Genomic DNA, 20,055 nt, shown 5'->3' with positions numbered 1-20,055 from the left:
TATGCTCGCTCTTGTGTCACACTTTATATCACTAGGTCATTAGTAATCGCAAAAAGAAAACAGCACATATGTTAGTAGTGCATAACTTACAAAAAGGCATCGTTCACCAGTAATCATGCATTTGCAAGTAATAAACAAAGAACAACTAACACTTCACTTTATTTGTCAGGAAATATGACGACTTTAAAAAGTCTATAATAAGGAAGAAATGTTCAAAATTGTGAAGACCTATCATATAAAGACTACAATAAAGTATCTCATGTTACATCCTCGTTTGTCCAGCCCTCATTTATCCCAATTAATTTCTGATGAACATTTTACTTTCATTTCTTAAACAACTTTTAAATACAGTGGCGTGTATACAACTTTCAGTGAATTTGTTTGAGAAGGTTGAAGGCGATTTTTTATAATGTATGAACAATTAAATGGATGCTCTGATGTAGGTATTGAAAACATCAGTCGGTGCCTGTGTACTGAAACATACGAGTACAAAGTAGCTGGATATGGAACAAAGGAAGCAGCATACCTCGGCACTCCACTGCAGCTCAACAAGTCTTTCGAAAAAGTACCACAAAGACAATAGTTTTTGTTTTTCGATAAACTGTAAATTTTGTTTGTTAGATAATTTTAAATCAAAATGAACCACATGTTTTCTCATCATAAGCCTTGGAAGATTACTTGAAAGGAGTGAATCATGCATTTGAAACAGGTTATAAGATGAGCATAAATAAAAGAAAAATATGGGTCAGGGAGTATATTCTATTTAAATTGAGTGATGTTGGGGGAATTGGGCTAGGAAGTGAGATGTTAAAATTGGATAAGTTTTGCTATTTGGGTGATAAAAGAACTGATAATTGACTGGCAAATCAAGAAAAGCTTCGTGTGAAAGAGAAATATATTAACATTTATATTAAATTTAAGGGTTTTGAGTATAGAGCGTAACCTTATATGAATGTGAAACATGGACATTAAATGGGGAAAAAAAAAAAAAAAAAAAAAAAAAAAAAAAAAAAAAACAACTTTTGACATGTTTCAGAAGGACAGGCAGGATGGATAATTGAGAATGTATTTATCAAATGGAAATGTATGGCTCAACTTGAGTAAAGGAAGGGATCAATTGACAGGACACAACCTGATTCATCAAGGACTCATCAACTTGACGTTGGAGGGGAGTGTGAGAGTTAAAAGTTGTGCAGTAAGACTGAGGCTCGACCATGGTAAGCAGGTAGTTACAGAGACATTTGCACGGGGCAGACTAACAACAGGGCAGTATCAAACTAGTTTCTGGCTCGAAGGCTACAACTTTATTATTCATTTTACCACATTCTACTGTATTTTTAGGCTTACTTTTGATCCCACATAGTCCAAATTAACAAGATTGTACTGTAGCTGGAAGCAGGTCCAGCCCTAGTCACAGAAATTTTAAGCACAGACATTGTCCTCCTCATTGCACTATAGAAGGAAAATGAATTTGCTAGATTTGAGCAACACTAGTCTAAATATTTGGGCCTCCTTCTCCAATATGAACTTCAATACACTTCTGTTCTGTGAGAGCCACATATGTATCTAGGTGGTCTGCTTGTCAGCTTCCTCCTTGTTTTTCATGTCTGTATCTACACATGTCTCTTTGTCAGCTTCCTCTTGATTTTTCATGTCTGTGTCTACAGACGTCTGCTTGGCAGCTTCCTCCTGATTTTTCATGTCTGTATCTGAAGGTGTCTGCTTGGCCACTTCCTCCTCATTTTTCATGTCTGCATCTACAGACATCTGCATGGCATCTCCCTCCTTGTTTTTCATTTCTGTATCTCCAGAGGTCTGCTTGTCACTCTCTTCCTCATTTTTCTCATCTGTGTCTGCAGAGCTCTGCTTGCCATCCTCCTCATTTAAGATAACTAAATCAACATTGCCTAATCCGAGGTAAACTTTATTGTCCAAGGCCCGGATGGCTTCGAGAGACTGGTCATCAACCATGAAGACTAGAGTCTGGCCTGTAGCTTCAGAAGTCACACTGACATTCTTCCAAAGGCTTGTATCGAGGGTTTTGTTTTGAGTGCCGAGCATCTGCAAGATTTTTTTTGGCTCTGTCTTGGCAAACAACTTTGGCGTCTTGAGTAGCACCTTAGTTCCTTGTGCGACCTCCCCTTTAGGCTTTACTAGGAGCTTTGCACCCTTCCACGGCTTCAACTCTGGCACAATTCTCTCTAGCCAGAGTTTTGTCTGCTCGTTGGCACAAGACATAACGAGCGCACCCTTCGCCACGGAAGTCCCGTAAAACTGTGGAAAATACCCATCCTCTAGAGGTTCGAGAGCATCTAGGAGTGCTGCTTTGATTTGGGCTATTTCCTTTTCCTCTAATTTTCGATCGGGATCTAGTGTTATCAACATCCTCTGTCTGTACCCCACAAAATCTTCTGCAACAGCCCGTGGATTTACAGCTGTCTGTGCCTGCTTTTGTTCTTTCAGTTTGTTCTTCTTATTAATATTGTAAGGTGCATCAACAAATTGTCTTCCTTTGGTAGGCCAGGGCCCAATACCTAGAATTGGAAAAGCAAAAGAAACATATGATTATAATCAGATAAAAAAATTTCTATTACTTGACAAAGCTAATCATAGTCCCAGCCATATCATTAACTATGAGGTGTGTTTTGTAAGTAAGTCTTGTCCTCATATATATATATAAAAAAAAGTGCATTTACAAAATTCTTTTTACACAAAAGCCCAAACCTTAGTGTACCTTTCAATACAATTTACACCAATATTAAGGCTTCTTTCTGGTGTCCCAAGCTTCCTGCTAGACAACAGCAGCATCTGCAGACAGCCTCACAGATCTTCCAACATTATACACAGCACCATTTATAGAGTTATTAACAGTAACTATTAACACTCCCTTGGGGTGCTCCTGAAATTACATTTAGAGCTGTTGATTTTGCTGAGTTACGTATGCTACGAAGTCCTGAAGTCAGTCACAAATCTGGTTTGATACTCTGTAAGTTCAGATTTTGTTTGTTACACAACAATACAAAAGTAAAAAATACAGCAGCAACATGGATGCCTTTGTCTATGGTGCTGTGGACTTCCTGAGTTGCATGTGGCCTCTGTATGCAGATGCTGTGTTGATTTTAATAGACACTGTCATTCTTCAAAAAGACCATAATTCGTGTATTAAACATATTTCATAATTCCACAATAGATCAATAGCACCAATAACTTTCCAAAATTATGTGCACCTGCTTGTTGATCCTTCTTGTGAAATGGGAATGGCCTGCATTTTTTTCAAGCCTATGTCACAGCCACTTCAATTATTAAACAGATTTTCCCACAATGGATTCTGCCATTTCTGAAGAAATTTGACTTGACCAGGCAATACTATATGGGGTCACTTGCAGGAGTAAGTTATAGCAAATGATAAGGAAGGAACATACATTATTGTAAATATTGAGGAACTCCTGTCTGTGCAAGATACTTTGCTTGCAGAACTTCACACAGTAGACCAAAAAATCATTGTGACATATATAACAAAGGATACACACACTACAAGCAAAATTGTAAATATTTCTTGAAGCCCTTCACATCTGAAAGTAGTTGTATCAACATTTAGTGTTGAAATAGTTCAAAAACTTTTCAGTATGAACAGGCAACAAATGTTACAAATTTGTTAGTAGTATTTTGAGAACATTACAGTTTTTGAACGTTTTTCTGAAATGTGTTACAATACAACTCCTCTTACCTCCTGCACCTCGGGGTTTTAAGCCTAAGGGTCGATACGCCCCTCTGCCTCTTCCTGCTGGTCCTCTGTAAAAAAAAAAAAAATCACGTTTAAGTACTGACCACAAATGAGTTATCATACAATTAGGTCTTGTAACACCGGTGGTTACAAATGAAAATTATAACCCAGAAATCAAATGTGTGGGACAACTATATTCATCAAAATATAGAACAATTGATTTCCCACACATCAAACAATGGAAGATCCAAGATGAAAGCTTACACTCTCTAATGGCCTTCTTTCAATGTTCCCGTCGGCCACTCAGTACCTTCTCTATGTGGTAGCAATCTATCCAACTGAATATCCATTCTCCCCAGTCACGAGAAACTCTATTTCCATTTATTTTTATTGCGTATACGGCACTTTTAATTCACTGGTGAGATGTACAAATATTGTGCTGCACTCTTTTCTTCCTCCTGTGGTGAAGGAAGGCTTAGTAAGGGATATTGCAGCTAGTTTTTACTTGTGTTATATTTACGAATGGAATCATTTTTTTGTAAAATCACCATCCCATCAAACACTCATTGTCAAGTAGGTTGGCTTGCTATGCAGTGGTGGCTGCACAACCTGATGCAAGAGGAACACCGCTTGCCACGCTGATAAAACAGTCACAGGTGGAGCAACTTCTATCCTTCCATTTCATGTCAGCATTTCCTTTCGTTTCTACACTGCTTCTTATCAGTCATTATCTGTTGGCTGTTTTCAAAAAATGTGCCCCACTGTGGGCTAATGATCCCCAGGATGAAGGGTCAAGGACTGAGTCGTTAACATTACTTTGACATCTTCATGTTAGCATTAATTGCCTCCTTAACTCATTTCCTCTGATCTCCTAGACTAGCATCTACTCACAATTAACTCAAAGTAAAACACTCGTTTAGGAACATGGACTACATGCCATCCCCATCATAACTAGCACCTGAAAAGTGCCGCTTCTATGCCGGTTGTATGTGCCAGTTATAGGATGCTAACATTTGTGTGACTGTCTTGTTTTATTACACTATGTCTCTTTGAATTAACAACACTGCCTGCCTAACACCACTTTCTCACTAGATCCTGCCACTTTCTCACTAGATCCTGAATCGTTGATTTTGCAGGAATATTACTTGCAGGAAAAGTGTCATGAAAATCTTTAATGGATTCAGACCACACATATTCTTCAACAACGAACACACATTCTTCAATGGAGTAAGGCATGACAATGAAGTACACGGTTTATAATGACTACTTTTCGTATGAACTGCTCACACACTACTGCTGTTAAAAGGGGGCAAAGAAACTGACAAGCTAGTAATGCTACGCATGCACGTTGACATTCCGGTTCGGGCCGGTTTTGTGTGTGCCACTCTGCAGTATATTCCTACAAACATCAGCTTGAACCTTTGTTAAGTCGACTTTCTCATGATATTTCTCATCTATCTTCAAGTACCAGTTCAGTTTCATCAGCCTCACTGTGGCACACTCCACAGGTGAAACAAACCTGTGGGCCTTCGTGCTGCCCTTCTTTGTGTACATTCAATATCCCCCAGTAAGTCCCACTCGTTATGAGTCCCACACACTCAATGGTGCTGTTTCATACCTTACATATTGTTACACACAGGTATTTGCATGAGTTGACCATTTCCTGAACATTTAAAGCAAGTCGTCAATCTTTGAATAACAATGGAATCTCTTCGAGACACAACTAAATATTCCTGCACTTGTTTTCAGACAATACTTCATTTCAAATAACTGTATTATTTACAAAAATTCTGAGGTTACTTTGCTACTGCCTGCAAGGTCATTAATATACAACACAAACAGCAAAGAAACTCAACACACTTATGCAAAGACAAACAGATTTGCTCATGATGGAGCAGACTGGACAGGCGCAACAAGATGTCAATAACAACACTGAACAGCACGAAAGTCAGGACATTATTGCAACTATTGTACTGAAGTGCTGTTTGATTGCTGAGTCAGCTTTACCTTTATATGCATACTGCTGCTATTTTCATTTGACTTAGCCACTTGCCTCCAGGGGGCCAAATGTGTAGTATTGCTGACATACACACATGAATGGAGACACTTCTTAGCTTTCGGAGCTAATGGTTCCATCCCCAGAGAGGATGGAGGTATTCATTGGGAAAGGTTAAACAAGAAAGCCATATCACTCAAACATCAGGGCGAGAGAGACAGTAGTGGCAAACAATTCTGTCTTATAATTTTTTTACGTTTCCTTCGCACAACATTCTTACCAGTGTTTTCAGGAATATTTAATCAGTAGAAAATCAGACACAATTCTCAAATTTGTAAATGCCTACAATCAAACCCCTATCTCGACATGCTTAGTTCTGTTTCTCAACGAAGTCTGCTCGAAGACATGTCAATGGCGATGTCACTTTTGTTCAGATTTATATAACCTTGCTGTCACGCAGCGCACAGTCAGAGGAGCCATATAGTAAACATCCATAGGTTAATCAGCTGCTATCAGTGAATTACAATGTGAAATAAAGTTTCTATTAAATTTTGAAACAGCAACACTCCTTTTCAAACAATTGCAAACAATATATGTATCTTAATCAACAATAAATAACACTTCCCACTGCTGTAACAAAGAAGCAATAACAGACTGATGAAAATGGCTCTCTGTATAGTGGTAAATACAACACATGTGCACTGAGATGAAAAAATTTGTGGGATGCCTCCTAATGTTGCACGGGACCTCCTCTTGCCCAGCATAGTGCAGCAACCCAATTTTGGCATGGACTCAACAAATCATTGGAAGTCCTCTGCAGAAATATCGAGCCATGCTGTCTCTATAGCAGGCCATAATTTCAGAAGTGATATTGGTGCAGGATTTTGTGCACGAACTGACCTCTCGATTATTTTTCATAAATGTTGGAAGGGATTAAAGTCGGGTGATCTGGGTGGCCAAATCATTCACTCAAATTGTCCAGAATGTTCTTCAAACCAGTCACATATAATTGTAGCCTGGTGACATGGCACAGTGACAGCCACAGAAATTTGATCATTATTTTGAAACATGAATTCCATGACTGGCTGCAGACGGTCTCCAAATAGCCGAACACAATCATTTTCAGTCAATGACCCAGTCAATTCCGTGCAAACATAGCCCATACTATTACAAAGCCACCACCAGCCTGCACAGTGCCTTGTTGACAACCTGGGTTTGTGGGGTCTGCGCCACACTCAAACCCTACCATCAACTCTTACTAACTGAAATTGGGAATCATCTGACCAAGCCACAGTTTTCCAGTCACCTAGACTCCAACTGACATGGGCACAAAGCCAGGAGAGGAGCTACAGGCAATGTTGTGCTGTTAGCAAAGGCACTTGCGTCGGTCGTCAGCTGCCATAGAACATTAACGGCAAATTCTGCCACACTGTCCTAACAGATACATTCGTCATACATCCGACATTGATTTCTGCAGTTATTTCATGCAACGTTACTCGTATGTTAGCAATTACAACTCTACGCAAATGCCGCTGTTCTAGGGAGTTAAATGAAGGTCACTGGCCACTCCATTGTCTCCGGTGAGAGGTAATGCCTGAAATTTGGTATTCTCAGCACACTCTTGACACTGTGGATGTCAGGAAACTGAAGTCCCACACAATTTTCGAAATCGAATGTCCCACAGGTCTAGCTCCAACTACCATCCCATGATGAAAGTTTGTTAATTCCCATTGTGCAGCCATAATCATGTTGGAAACCTTTAGACATGAATCACCTGAGTACACATGACAGCTCCGCCAAACCACTGCCTTTTAAAGGCTCGTGTACATGATACTCTGCCGTCTGTATATCTGCGTATCACTATTCCATGATTTTTGTCACCTCAGAGTATAGTTACACATATAATAATTCAGCAAAGAGGGCAATTAGAACCAGATAAAATATTTACCTTGATGGCTTCCTGTCTCGAAACATGGTTGCTTAAATCTGCACAGCAGCTGAAATCAATAAAAGAACAACTATGAGTTGAAGATTACATATCACAGTAAAAATACAAGCCACAGGTTGCTTAACAGTTTCATATAACAGAAATAAGCTACCATCATATTCATATATATATATATATATGATGTGACTTACCAAACGAATGCGCTGGCATGTTTATAGGCACTATGGTAAGTCACATCATCTTTGTTTTTAGATATATTTTTCCCATGTGTCTGTATATGTGTGGATGGATAGGTGTGTGTGTGCGAGTGTATACCTGTCCTTTTTTTCCCCCTAAGGTAAGTCTTTCCACTCCCGGTATTGGAATGACTCCTTACCCTCTCCCTTAAAACCCACATCCTTTCGTCTTTCCCTCTCCTTCCCTCTTTCCTGACGAAGCAACCGGGGGTTGCGAAAGCTCGAAATTTTGTGTGTGTGTGTTTGTGTGTTTTTTATTGTGCCAATCTACCAGCGCTTTCCCATTTGGCAAGTCATGGAATATCTCTCTCTCTCTCTCTCTCTCTCTCTCTCTCTCTATATATATATATATATATATATATATATATATATATATATATATATTACAGTAAGAAAATCAGAATGTTTATACACATATATATATAGTACATCTAAAAACAAAGATGGTGTGACTTACCAAACGAAAGCGCTGGCAGGTCGATAGACACAGAAACAAACACAAACATACACACAAAATTCAAGCTTTCGCAACAAACTGTTGCCTCATCAGGAAAGAGGGAAGGAGAGGGAAAGACGAAAGGATGTGGGTTTTAAGGCAGAGGGTAAGGAGTCATTCCAATCCCGGGAGTGGAAAGACTTACCTTAGGGGGAAAAAGGACGGGTATACACTCGCACACACACACACATATCCATCCACACATATACAGACACAAGCAGACATATTTAAAGACAAAGACATCTCTGTCCAAACTCTTTGTCTTTAAATGTGTCTGCTTGTGTCTGTATATGTGTGGATGGATATGTGTGTGTGTGCGCGAGTGTATACCCGTCCTATTTTCCCCCTAAGGTAAGTCCTTCCGCTCCCAGGATTGGAATGACTCCTTACCCTCTCCCTTAAAACCCACATCCTTTCGTCTTTCCCTCTCCTTCTCTCTTTCCTGATGCAGCAACCATTGGTTGCGAAAGCTTGAATTTTGTGTGTATGTTTGTGTTTGTTTGTGTGTCCATCGACCTGCCAGCGCTTTCGTTTGGTAAGTCACACCATCTTTGTTTTTAGATATATTTTTCCCACGTGGAATGTGGTATTATATATATATAGTACGATACAAGAGTAATGGTTGTATTGTAGAATCAGGTCAGGAACTGAATAATGAAATAAATGCTGTTCTGCTAAGTACAATTGTCAATCCACAGTTAACAGGCTAACTCTTAATAAGCAGGAGCTCCAGTTTTTCTGGGCTGACATTCATCTCAATTAGTGACAAATTGCTGCCACTGGATGTCAATGGTAAGCTCTCTTAGAATATACACATCCTCCTTTTGAAGATTCTGAATGCAGTTGCTCAACATAGCAATGAATATGACACAACTCAGCTTTCACCACTGACACTAATCGACAAGGTCAGCACTACATAATCACTGCGATGACTGGCATTGTACAATCACGCATATTTAAATTATTCAAATATCCCCCAAGATGATGTGGTGGTTTGGAGTGAATATATTCTTGTAATTAATTCTGTGAAACATATTAAAAACTTCAAAAATCAGACTAGGGTGCAGAAATAACGGTTTTCAGCTGATGTAAAACTATATCTACACATCACATCACCATCACGCACATAAGTAGCACTTAGTATGCTCCCATTCTGCGACCACTCAAAGTGATCATTCCATTGACGTTGTGGTCTTCTTAAACTTCTCCTTTCTTGGGATTTTTAGTGGAACTTATTCTTCATCCGCTTACTAACATGGTGTTGCAATTTAGATTGGTATGTTTCTACACCATACACTAAATGTCATGGTTAACACTGTCCATCAAAGCTACAACACTTAAGGAGTGCAAAAATCTCATCTGTGTGCTGTTTATCCTCATGTTGTAATTCTGAAGAAGAGTTTAACATTCACTGCCAAGTAGAAGAGTTTGCTTTCATATTATGTTATGAAATATGATTTGTTTTTCTTACCTCCAATGTTTACCAAAATTTCTTTTGACTATTCCAAGTGGTTTACTACAATTGGTTAAATTTAAATAAAGAAGAGCAGCCATGACATGGAAATGAATAAAGAATATGGGAAGGACCTTTCAGTTGACCAAGGATGTCTACAATCATCTCTCAAACAGTTACAGCACTACGTTACAGTAAGAAAATCAGAATGTTTATACACATCCGCATGCCTGAATTTGACTACACCAGGAAAAATAGAAAACATGGAACAGAAAGAAAGAAAAATCCTGAGAAAATAATAGGGAAAGTAAAACACAACAGTGAATACTGAAACAGGAGTAATGAAGATCTGTATAAGAAAACTGAACAACTAAATGCCACAATGCGAAAATGTAGACTGATGTTTTACAGCCATCTGGTTTTGAGGAATGAAAACACGTCGCACAAGAAAATTTTTGAACATGTGCGTTGCAAAAAAATCTCCCTGGTGCAAGTAGCTCCACGAAATCAGAAGTGAACATTTAAGAACACGAAATTGCAAACAATGATATGTTTTGAAAGAAGGTTTTATTTTCCCAGCTCCAGAGAAAACCAAAAAAGACAGCTGGAACAAAGTGGTCAGAAGGCAGGAAACACCAGTATTCTGATCAAATGAAAAATTACTGGAAACCCTGAAGTTAAATCAGAAGTAGTTATTCACATGGTCCGAAGGAGGCCCAAGTGAAGTGATGTCAAACTTAATTTAATAAATGTTACTCTGTGTCTGTTTGGTTTCCAACATGTGGTTGCCCAAATATATTCATTGTTTAAAAAAAGTGCTAAATATCGAAGCAAGAAAAAAGTCCAGATGCATAAGATGCATACCTTAAGAGACATGAGCACTAGTTTATCTTCGATACTGTGAAACACATCTCTTCTACTGTAAGCTCCATGTTTTCCAATTAACATGGGCTCTAAAATGATTACTGTAAGTGCTTACCTTATCTTAAGAGCTGTAAGCATTTTTTTCAATAGAAGAGATACGTGTCACAGTAGCAAAAATAAACAAGTGCTTGCAGCTCTTAAGGTATACATTTTAGAGCCCATGTTAATGGACTTTTTTTTCCTTGTTTTGATGAGTGCTACTACCTCTCAAAATATTCAACATATCATAATATAACACACTAAAATGGATGTAACAGTAGAAACATTGTTCAAAAATGCATTGTCATTAAGGAGATGATGTGGGCTCCTACATATTAGATGTCCAAGGGTTTCTCAAGTCTTTCCAGGCAAATTTCGGAACAGTTGCTACTAATTAGGCCATTGTTGACAGCTTCCCATTTTCTTGCCCCTTACTAATACTTTTAAAACAAAACAAGTCCTCATATGGTATGCTTACTATCAATATTTTAATTCTGAAATTCCTTAGTGCCATTTTGGATAAAATAATTCTGGGTATTGGACTGCATCATGGTAATTACTAAAACAGCTAAATTACTGATGTTTCAACTGACTTTGTGCGGTCCTCTTCAGGGCGGTTCACTGCTGTATAATGGTGTAAGTCTTGCTTATAGACTTGTCAGTTTTGGTTACCTGGTGACTATCAATCTTGTATATCCAAGCTGTCACTGGAAAATTTGAAGTGGTCATTATGGATGGGTGGTTGTACGGTGTGCTACTGCCTGGTGGCATACTGGAAGGCAACTGTGTTTTCCGACTGGCAGTGCCACTTAACCTGAGTTTGGCAGCGCAGATAGCTGCCACGAGAGAACTAGCGTGATGTCTTAATGCCTTGCTTCACCATCCCTGGATACATCCGGGGTGCACACATATACATCTAGCATGAATCTCTTTCAAGCAGCTGGTAATATTAACCATAGCCTCACAGTATATTTATACAAGAGTGGAATTTGTTATCAACAATCCACCCAAGTTTGAGAAGAAAAATCATCTTTTTCATCATTTAATGAATCTAAGTTTTATACAGAAAGGAATGAAATATGAAGGTATAAAACTCTAACAGTCCATCCATGGAAATATAATTCCAGACAGATACCAGCAGCTGTTTTCAAATGTTGATTGATGTCCTTGACAACTCCTAAGCCATAGAGGAACTCTTTAAACAGAAATATTCATTTTTTCAAAAAACCTGTAAATGGCCAGCATGGGGTAAATGTTCATCCAGTTTCTACAACTAAATCAATGCTCCACAAGTCACTTGATGGTGTATGGCAGAGGGTACTTCTGGTACCATTAACTGAGCCTCCCTTCCCAGTTAAACTCGCAAAGGGCATGTGGAAAGAATGACTATTGGTAAGCTTCTGTATTAGGTCTAATTTCTTGAATTTTCTCATACAGTCTCTTTTTTCTATCAGTCCTACCTAAAATGGTCACAGACTGATGAACAATACTCATCTAACAAGTGCCTTATTAGCCACTTCTTTTGGGAAAGAGTTACATTTGCTTAAGATTCTTCATATGAATCCCAGTCTGGCATCTGCTTTTCCTACTATTTGTTTTATCTGGTCACTACATTTATGGTCACTCTGTATAGTTTCCTAGATATTTTACGGTAGATATTGTTTCCAGCAATTTGTCATCAATATCATAGATGTACAGTAGTGGATTTCTTTCCCATGTTACATTTATTTACATTCACGGTCAAGTGCAAGAGACTGCACCATACACTTCTGTTGCGAACAGTCTTAAAGAACTTCCAATGCTTCCTACTAAGTCACTTATATATATTGGAAACAGTAACACTCGTATCACGCTTCCTTAGGGTATTCTGCAAATTACCTCTACATCTGTCAAGTGACATGTTGAGTTCTATCTGCAGGGAAGTCAGCTCATACTTTTTCCACTAGACAGCATTGCATGATGATGCCAAACGCCTTCCTGAAGTCAAGGAATACAGCATCAACATGAACACTATTGTCTACAGTGCACTGGATCTCACGGAGGAACTGAGCAAACTAAGTTTTGCAGGATCTCTGTTTGCAGAATCAATGCTGACTTTTACAGAGGAAATTTTTGTAACAAAATTACAAAAAGTCATAATTCCCGAGCATAAAACGTGTTCCATAATTCTACTACTGTTTGCTGTCAACAATGTAGGCCTATAATTATGTGCATCTGCAGCATGACCCTTCTTGAAAACGGCAATGACCTGCATTTATTTCCATTTGCTAGGTACCCTTCAGTGAACTATGATAGACCATTGCTACAAGCTGCAGATTGTAAAACGAAAGCACAATTTGAGCAGCAATATTGCATCAAACAGCGATATTGCATCGAATTTTGTGAACTCAATGATTCCAAACTGGAAACGATTCACAAGATTCAATAGGCTTTTGGGGAGAAAGCTATTGGGAACTCACAGATAAAGGAGTGATCCCAGGTACAATTTCTTCAAAGACAGCCACAAATCAGAGGGCAGTGAATCAGGTAGGTCCTCAACAAGCCAAAATGACAATATCATTGAGCATGTGTGGGCTCTGGTTACGGAAGACTATCATATCACAGTACTAAAACTTGTGAAGGAAGTAGGGTAAACTCTGGACTGGTACATTCAATTTTGATTGACAATTTGTGCATGACAGAAATCACACAGGACATGCTGGACAATCCAAACAGTAATCCACCTTTCTGAACACTGATCACAGGCAATGAGAATTGCTTGTTTTGTTTTGCTTTAGGGCGCAAAAACAACTAGAGTCATATGTGCCCATGTCAGAACTGTAGAACACAAAGATGAAAAAGGAGTTAAAAACGGCTAAGCATTAAGCCAAATTGACGAAAGGAAATACAGCTAAAAACAGTGACATGGAGAAATGTCAATAAAATACACCCTAGAGCCAAAAGAGGTTCTGTACTAAAGGTTACATGTCCTTTGCCATACCGCTACAATGGATAAAAAGTAAAACATATTTGACAGCTCGTGCATTGTTTGCTAAAATGACCGATAACTCACATGGCAAACATAAATGAGAGAGCAAATGGTTAAAGAAAGGGCATTCTGTCACGGAATGGTGAACTGTCAGAGGTTGAGGGCAATGAGTACAAAATGTGAGGGATCATCACTTAACAAATGGCACTGGCTAAAAAGGCAGTGTCCAATATGCAACCTAGTTAAAATGATCTCCTCACAGTGAGACGGCCCAGTCAAGACTGGCCAAGCCACTGGGAGAGGTTTAATTCCCTGTAGCTTGTTCCCATGAGGGGAAGACCAGTGGCAATTCCACAATGACACCACCTGCTGACAGACGGTGACAGAGAGATCATCGCAGGGAGTGGAGGCTGAGGTAAGAGGACTGCAGCCTTGGCAGCAGCACCAACAACCTCCTTTACCGTCAGACCGATGTGACCAGAGGTCCAAATAAACATCACACCAGCTCCATCAAGAGTGAGCAAGTGAAAGCTTATTTGGACCCATTGCACTAAGGGATGGATGGTGTACAGCACACAGAGGCTCTGAAGGGCACTGAGAGAGTCAGAGCAGATGACACAATCGGAAACCTTTGTTGCCGAATGTACTGAGTGGCGTGATACAGGTCAAAGAGCTCCACTGTAAATACTTAACTATGTTTCAGAAGCTGATACTGAAAAACTTTGATGCTAATGACAAGTGCACACCTGACGCCACAGTCACTATAAGAGTCATCAGTGTACACACAGGTACTATTGCTAAGTTACGTGTGAAGGTTGTGAAACTTATGGTGATAGAGCAGGCTGGATTTGTGTCCTTGGGAAGCGAATGAAGTCCCAGGTGAACATAGGCCGCCGCACAAAGGCAAAGCAGTGGAGAGTCCACACCCATTGGGAAAGTGGTAGGTATCATGAAGTTAAGCTGTCGGATCAATAGCTGAAAGTGAACTCCCGGAGGTAATAAAGAAGCTGCCAGAGCATTAGCCGAAAGTGAACTCCAGGAGGTAATAAAGAAGACGGACGTGACCCACATTGGTGATCAAAGGAGTCACTGAAGAAGGAGGCATAGGATAGCATGGTAGACAAATAGCATATCACAACAACCTTGGGTACTCCTGACAATACCCTCATATATGATGAACACCCACCATCGAGGACAACATAGTGAGTTCTATTACTAAAGAAGTCTTTCAGCCACTCAAATATCCGGGAACCTATTCCATATGCTCGTACCTTCATTAAGTGTCTCCACTGTGTTCAATGCTTTCTGGAAACCTAGAAATACGGAATCTGCCTGTTGCCCTTCATCTATTCTTCACAGTATATCATGTGAGAAAACGGCAAGCAGAGTTTCGCAAGAGTGATGCTGCCTTAAACTGTGCCGATTCATGTACATGAGGGTCTCAGGATCTAAAGATTTTACTTTATTTGAACCTAGAATATGTTCAAGGATTCTACAGCAAACTGATGTTAGGAACATTGATCTGTAATTTAGCTGGACCATTTTTTACTCTTCTAGTAAAGAGGAGCCACCTGTGCATTTTTCCAGTCGCTTGGGACTATGTGTGGGGTGAGAGATTCAAGATAAATGCACAATAATGAAGGTGTCAGTGCTGTAGAGTACCCTTTGTAAAACAGAATTATTTCTATTTATGTGGATTCTACATTCAATATAACAAGTCACTATCCAACTGACAAAAACACGTTTATCCCATTGCAGACTTGTTTAACTTTTTTTTTACTTGTGCATTTTCTTGGACATGCATTAGTGTAGCACAGAACTGAAAGCTTTTCATAAGTCTAGGCATATAAAAGTACACTTACCAACAGTTACCTGTATCAAATGCTATTAGATTATACTATTTTAAGAGTGCAAATTGGGTTTGGCATGACTATAACATGCAGTTTTCAACTGCTATTACATTTCTAGACATGGAGTAATTGATTAGTACAAGGATGCATAGAAAAAAAAAAAATAAAATATGTGTTGGCTGTGTGTTTTGTCCAGGGCGTTGCAAAGCTATTACAGTTTTACATCCAGTGGACTGTATCGGGTACATCAAATTTGCGAGTGTGATAAATTTAAAAATTAACATTTCTTGCAGACTGTGTAGTGACTGACGCCATCCTCAGTTATGTGAAGGATATAATGGCAAAAAACATACAGAGCCATACTAGTTAACTTCCCTTCACTTCACAAGAACCATGCTTCTCATTGTAGTTTGCTGAGCATTTCCACAACACAGTGTGTCAAAAAAGGAAACATTAAGAAAAACTTCCATAAATTCAAATGTTTGCTCGACGCATTAAAAGTACAATGCAAAAGTTTAATACAAAATCACACACACACACACACACACACACACACACACACACTCACGAGATCACAATACAAAATGAGAAATGGTTCAAATGGCTCTGAGCACTATGGGACTCAACATCTGAGGTCATCAGTCCCTCGAACCTGCGACCTTAGCAGTCTCGCGGTTCCAGACAAGCGCCTAGAACCGCTTGGCCACAATCAGAAATACTTAGCTCTATTATTTTTCAAATGAAAAAAAACTCACTTTTTAAAAAAAATATTCACACTCCTCTTAATTCTGACAGCAGCGAACTTAGTAGCAGATCAAAACATTACCAATCAACTAACTGAAACACGTTTTTCGCTAACACACACTTTCTGTAAAGAAAATACTGACTACTGACATAGAAGTTCACTAACGCTAGTGAGACATTCCACTTCCCTGTTTCAAGTCAGTGATTACAGCACAATTTTCAATGCAGCACCACTGGCGCACAGCTGCAATCTGCGCAAACCTGGAAGTTAGAGGAAAGTTACTCATCTAGATACGAAAATCGCCAAGCACTGGGATTAAAGAGAATTAAAATCAACACTCTATGGATAGATAATTCTCTTCATTCCGCTGATGTCGCAACTCAGAAAATTTCGAGCGAATTTTACAATCAAGCGCCGGCCAATTCAAATTTTTCGTGACGCTTTTTGGCTGGTCAAAAACCATGTGACCTTCATGCTGTCCTCCTTCGTACGCGTGAAATATCTTACTGCTGTTCCTATTAGTTACAGGTTCCACAAACATGAACAATAATCTAGGATGAGTTGCTCGAGAGTTTTGTTAACAATCTCCTTTCGTAGAATTACTTTATTTTTCGACAGTCCCACCGATAAATCGAAGTTCATCATCTGCTTTACCTGCGGCTGAGCCTGTGTGATCAGTCCATTTCATGTTCTCACATGTTGTCATGCGCTTTGTGAAATGAATAATTTTACATTTCTGACAATTTAAAGGAAGTTACTGATACTCGCATCACTTTGAAGTGTTATCAATCTCTGACTAGGTATTTGTGCGACTTTTCCAGAGACTGCTTCATTATAGATAACAGGGTCATCTGACATAAATCTGAGATTATTATTAATATTACCTGCAAGGTCATTAATATACAACACGAAGAGCAAGGATCCCAACGCATTTCCTGGGACAAGCTTGAAACTACTTCCACAACTTTCGTTTATCCTTCATCCTAGTTAACATCCCAAGTCCTGACTACCTAGAAGATAAAGCTGACACTCTTGCTTCCCACAAAGGAATAACACTATCATCATAGGAACAACAACAGGTTAGTGATAGAAGTAAGTGAGAATTGTTTGCAGATGTTACGATAAATGAAGTCTGTTTACAGATTGGACAAGATTATAATAAGAGAAACAGGGTTGCATGTTCTCTGATTCCTTCCTATCATTGTCATCTAAATCCAGTCGAATGGAAATGGAATGCAACGAAACAGAATAAAATTATTTGCGATAAATATCAAGTGTATTTCGCTGGAAGCTTCCAAGAAACAGATATGAAGCAGCAACCACGTGAGGTGGCGCAGTGGACAGCACATTGGACATGCATTTGGAGGACAAAGGTTCAAACCTGCATCCAGCCATCCTGATTTTTGTTCTCGGTGATTCCTCTAAATCACTTCAGGCAAATGCCAGCATGGTTCCCAATCCTTCCATAATCCCAGCTTGTGCTCCACTCTAATGACCTCGTTGTCGAAAAACCATAAACACTAATCTCCTTCTCCTCTTATAAAGAAGCGTAACAGAAGTAACTGTAGAAAATTGAGCGAAGCATGTGAATGAGGTAAAATTTTGACTGGGACTAAGGCGATGTGATGCTTAAATATGGCAGGAATATGATAAGGTTTTAATACCAGTTGTGCTTAAAAGCCTGGATGTCCAGTAGTAAATTTACGTCAAGCATTTAATATAAGCACTTATCACATGAAAAAAAGACTGTTTGAAACCATTACATCTGTAACACCAAACACTGAAAGTGATCAAGTAGATTCAAACAGAATAGCTATGGTGAGAGGTGAAAGCTGTGTGTAGTGTGGTTCATGAGACAAAGTCCGATACCGAAGGCACCCACAGCACACATCTAGAATCGTTTGTTTATGTACATGGAAAATCAGCGTCATGCTAAAATCTTCAACTAAATAAATACATACTTCCTAAAGTGGCAGTATGTTCTTAAACAGTGTGACAGGAATACCATTCTAGAATTCAGCAATTCCTTATAATCACCAATTTCTAACAGAGTAACACACTATCATTTGAAGTGATGAAATAGATTAAAAACTGTTGATACTAAGAGTGTGAACTTGATGAACCGAAGTTCATATTATTGCAGAACAGTCAATACTGTAAAAATATTTTTTATTTTGGTATAATGATCATAATATTTTGCTTTAGTCTTTGAGTGAAATATTACAGTGATATGGAAATTTATTTGTGAATTCAGAGGTTTAAAACTATTCTTGTCCCTCATTAAAATTTTATGTACAGTAAACATAACAGTGTTTGTATTGTCGCTATCTGTGACTGTTCTGCACAGTAGTACAATGTTTGGTTACAAATTAAGTTCCACACCTGTAAAATAAACGTATATTTACAGCACTTGTGACCTCTGTGATCTACCAGAATCTCGACTAACTCTTTGAGGGGCAGGTAAACACCACTGAAATTTACCCTAGTGGGGCAAGAAAAATTATTTGCAAATTTCAAATTTCTTTTATTGTTTTATACATTGAGTTTGTAAAAATTCACTTAAACAACAACAAAATATTAACATTAAACGTGGTCACTACAGATAACCACCACCCCGTTACAGTATACAAATTCGATATTTGGTGGTTGAACTTTGAAATAACTAGTTTTTAATTTTCATGGTATCTTTCGAAACAGTTCTTGCCTACTCTCAGACACAAAGGTACTTTGCACACTGAACACATCCACACTGTTTGCACTGGATTTTTCTTTGAACTGCAAACTGTGCATATTCTAGATGATGGGTGAATTGGTTGATGTTTACTGCTTTCGTGGCGAATACTCGTCTACGTATGGTTTGTGTGATTTGATCCGGGTTGCTATACTACCTTGGCATACAGAAGCAAAATTAGCTGTCACTGAAACTATTTTTGGAACCTACAAGATTTTGTACACCTCTCGATGGAAGTCTTTATTGGAGAACTGCTCAATTTCGATTTCTTTGCGCATAATGAAGGCGTTTGTCACACTGCAGTGTAAAAAGTGAAAAAAAATCTCATCCACCATTTCTTGCTTTTTCTGTCAATAGCATAGTCTGACTTTAGTCGATCAAAATTTTCCGCATAGTTCATACTGGAATTGCAGTCTTGCAATACAATTAGACAATTGATCTTGGTTAGTGTTCCATCTTTCATTTTTCGAGTTACTGTGGACACATCTGATGGTGAATGACATGTTGAAATCAAGTTGACTGCCCTGTTATCTTTCCATCTATATATTATTATGCCATCATTGCTTATTTCGTAATCGAATACCCCTCTTTCCAGTTCCTTTTCCTCCTAGAGTTTTGGCATATTTTTCCTTCTGGGATTTATTGTTCCACAAGCGTACACACCATTGGATTGTAGGTCCTTGAACAGATCATATGATGTAAAATAATTGTCCATGAAAATAATATGCTTCTTTCCATGAAGACCACTGGTTAAATTTAGAACCACTTTCGATCCTAGCCCCACTACTGGAGAATGTGAAGCTTTTCCTGTATAAACGTCAAATTTAATGTTGTATGGCGACTGATCACATAACATCCACACTTTGTATCCTCTTTTTATAGGTTTGTCTCTCATATATTGTTTGGGAGATGATCTGCCTTTGAAGTTAGCCATTGCCTCATCAATAGCAAAGTTTTTGATGTGGTTTATAGCAATCCTAGAATTTCCTGTTCAGATGGTCTAGA

General features: G+C 38.7%; 1 protein-coding gene across 1 annotated transcript; it reads right to left on the bottom strand.

Annotated features, from left to right (window-relative positions):
- Positions 1 to 1,281: 1,281 nt before the first annotated feature.
- Positions 1,282 to 16,483, bottom strand: LOC126210594 (uncharacterized). The gene is made up of 4 exons (XM_049939863.1): positions 16,330 to 16,483; positions 7,669 to 7,717; positions 3,728 to 3,792; positions 1,282 to 2,534 (listed from the first exon to the last, which is right to left on the bottom strand). Exons 2-4 carry the CDS (start codon positions 7,692 to 7,694, stop codon positions 1,567 to 1,569), a joined length of 1,059 nt encoding a protein of 352 aa, XP_049795820.1. The 5' UTR covers positions 7,695 to 7,717; positions 16,330 to 16,483; the 3' UTR covers positions 1,282 to 1,566.
- Positions 16,484 to 20,055: the final 3,572 nt, after the last annotated feature.

Source organism: Schistocerca nitens, chromosome 10 (assembly GCF_023898315.1).
Source record: "Schistocerca nitens isolate TAMUIC-IGC-003100 chromosome 10, iqSchNite1.1, whole genome shotgun sequence".
Classification (NCBI taxonomy): Eukaryota; Metazoa; Arthropoda; class Insecta; order Orthoptera; family Acrididae; genus Schistocerca; species Schistocerca nitens.
The sequence above is the reverse complement of the archived record's forward strand: the minus strand, read 5'-3'. Positions and strand labels throughout refer to the sequence as shown.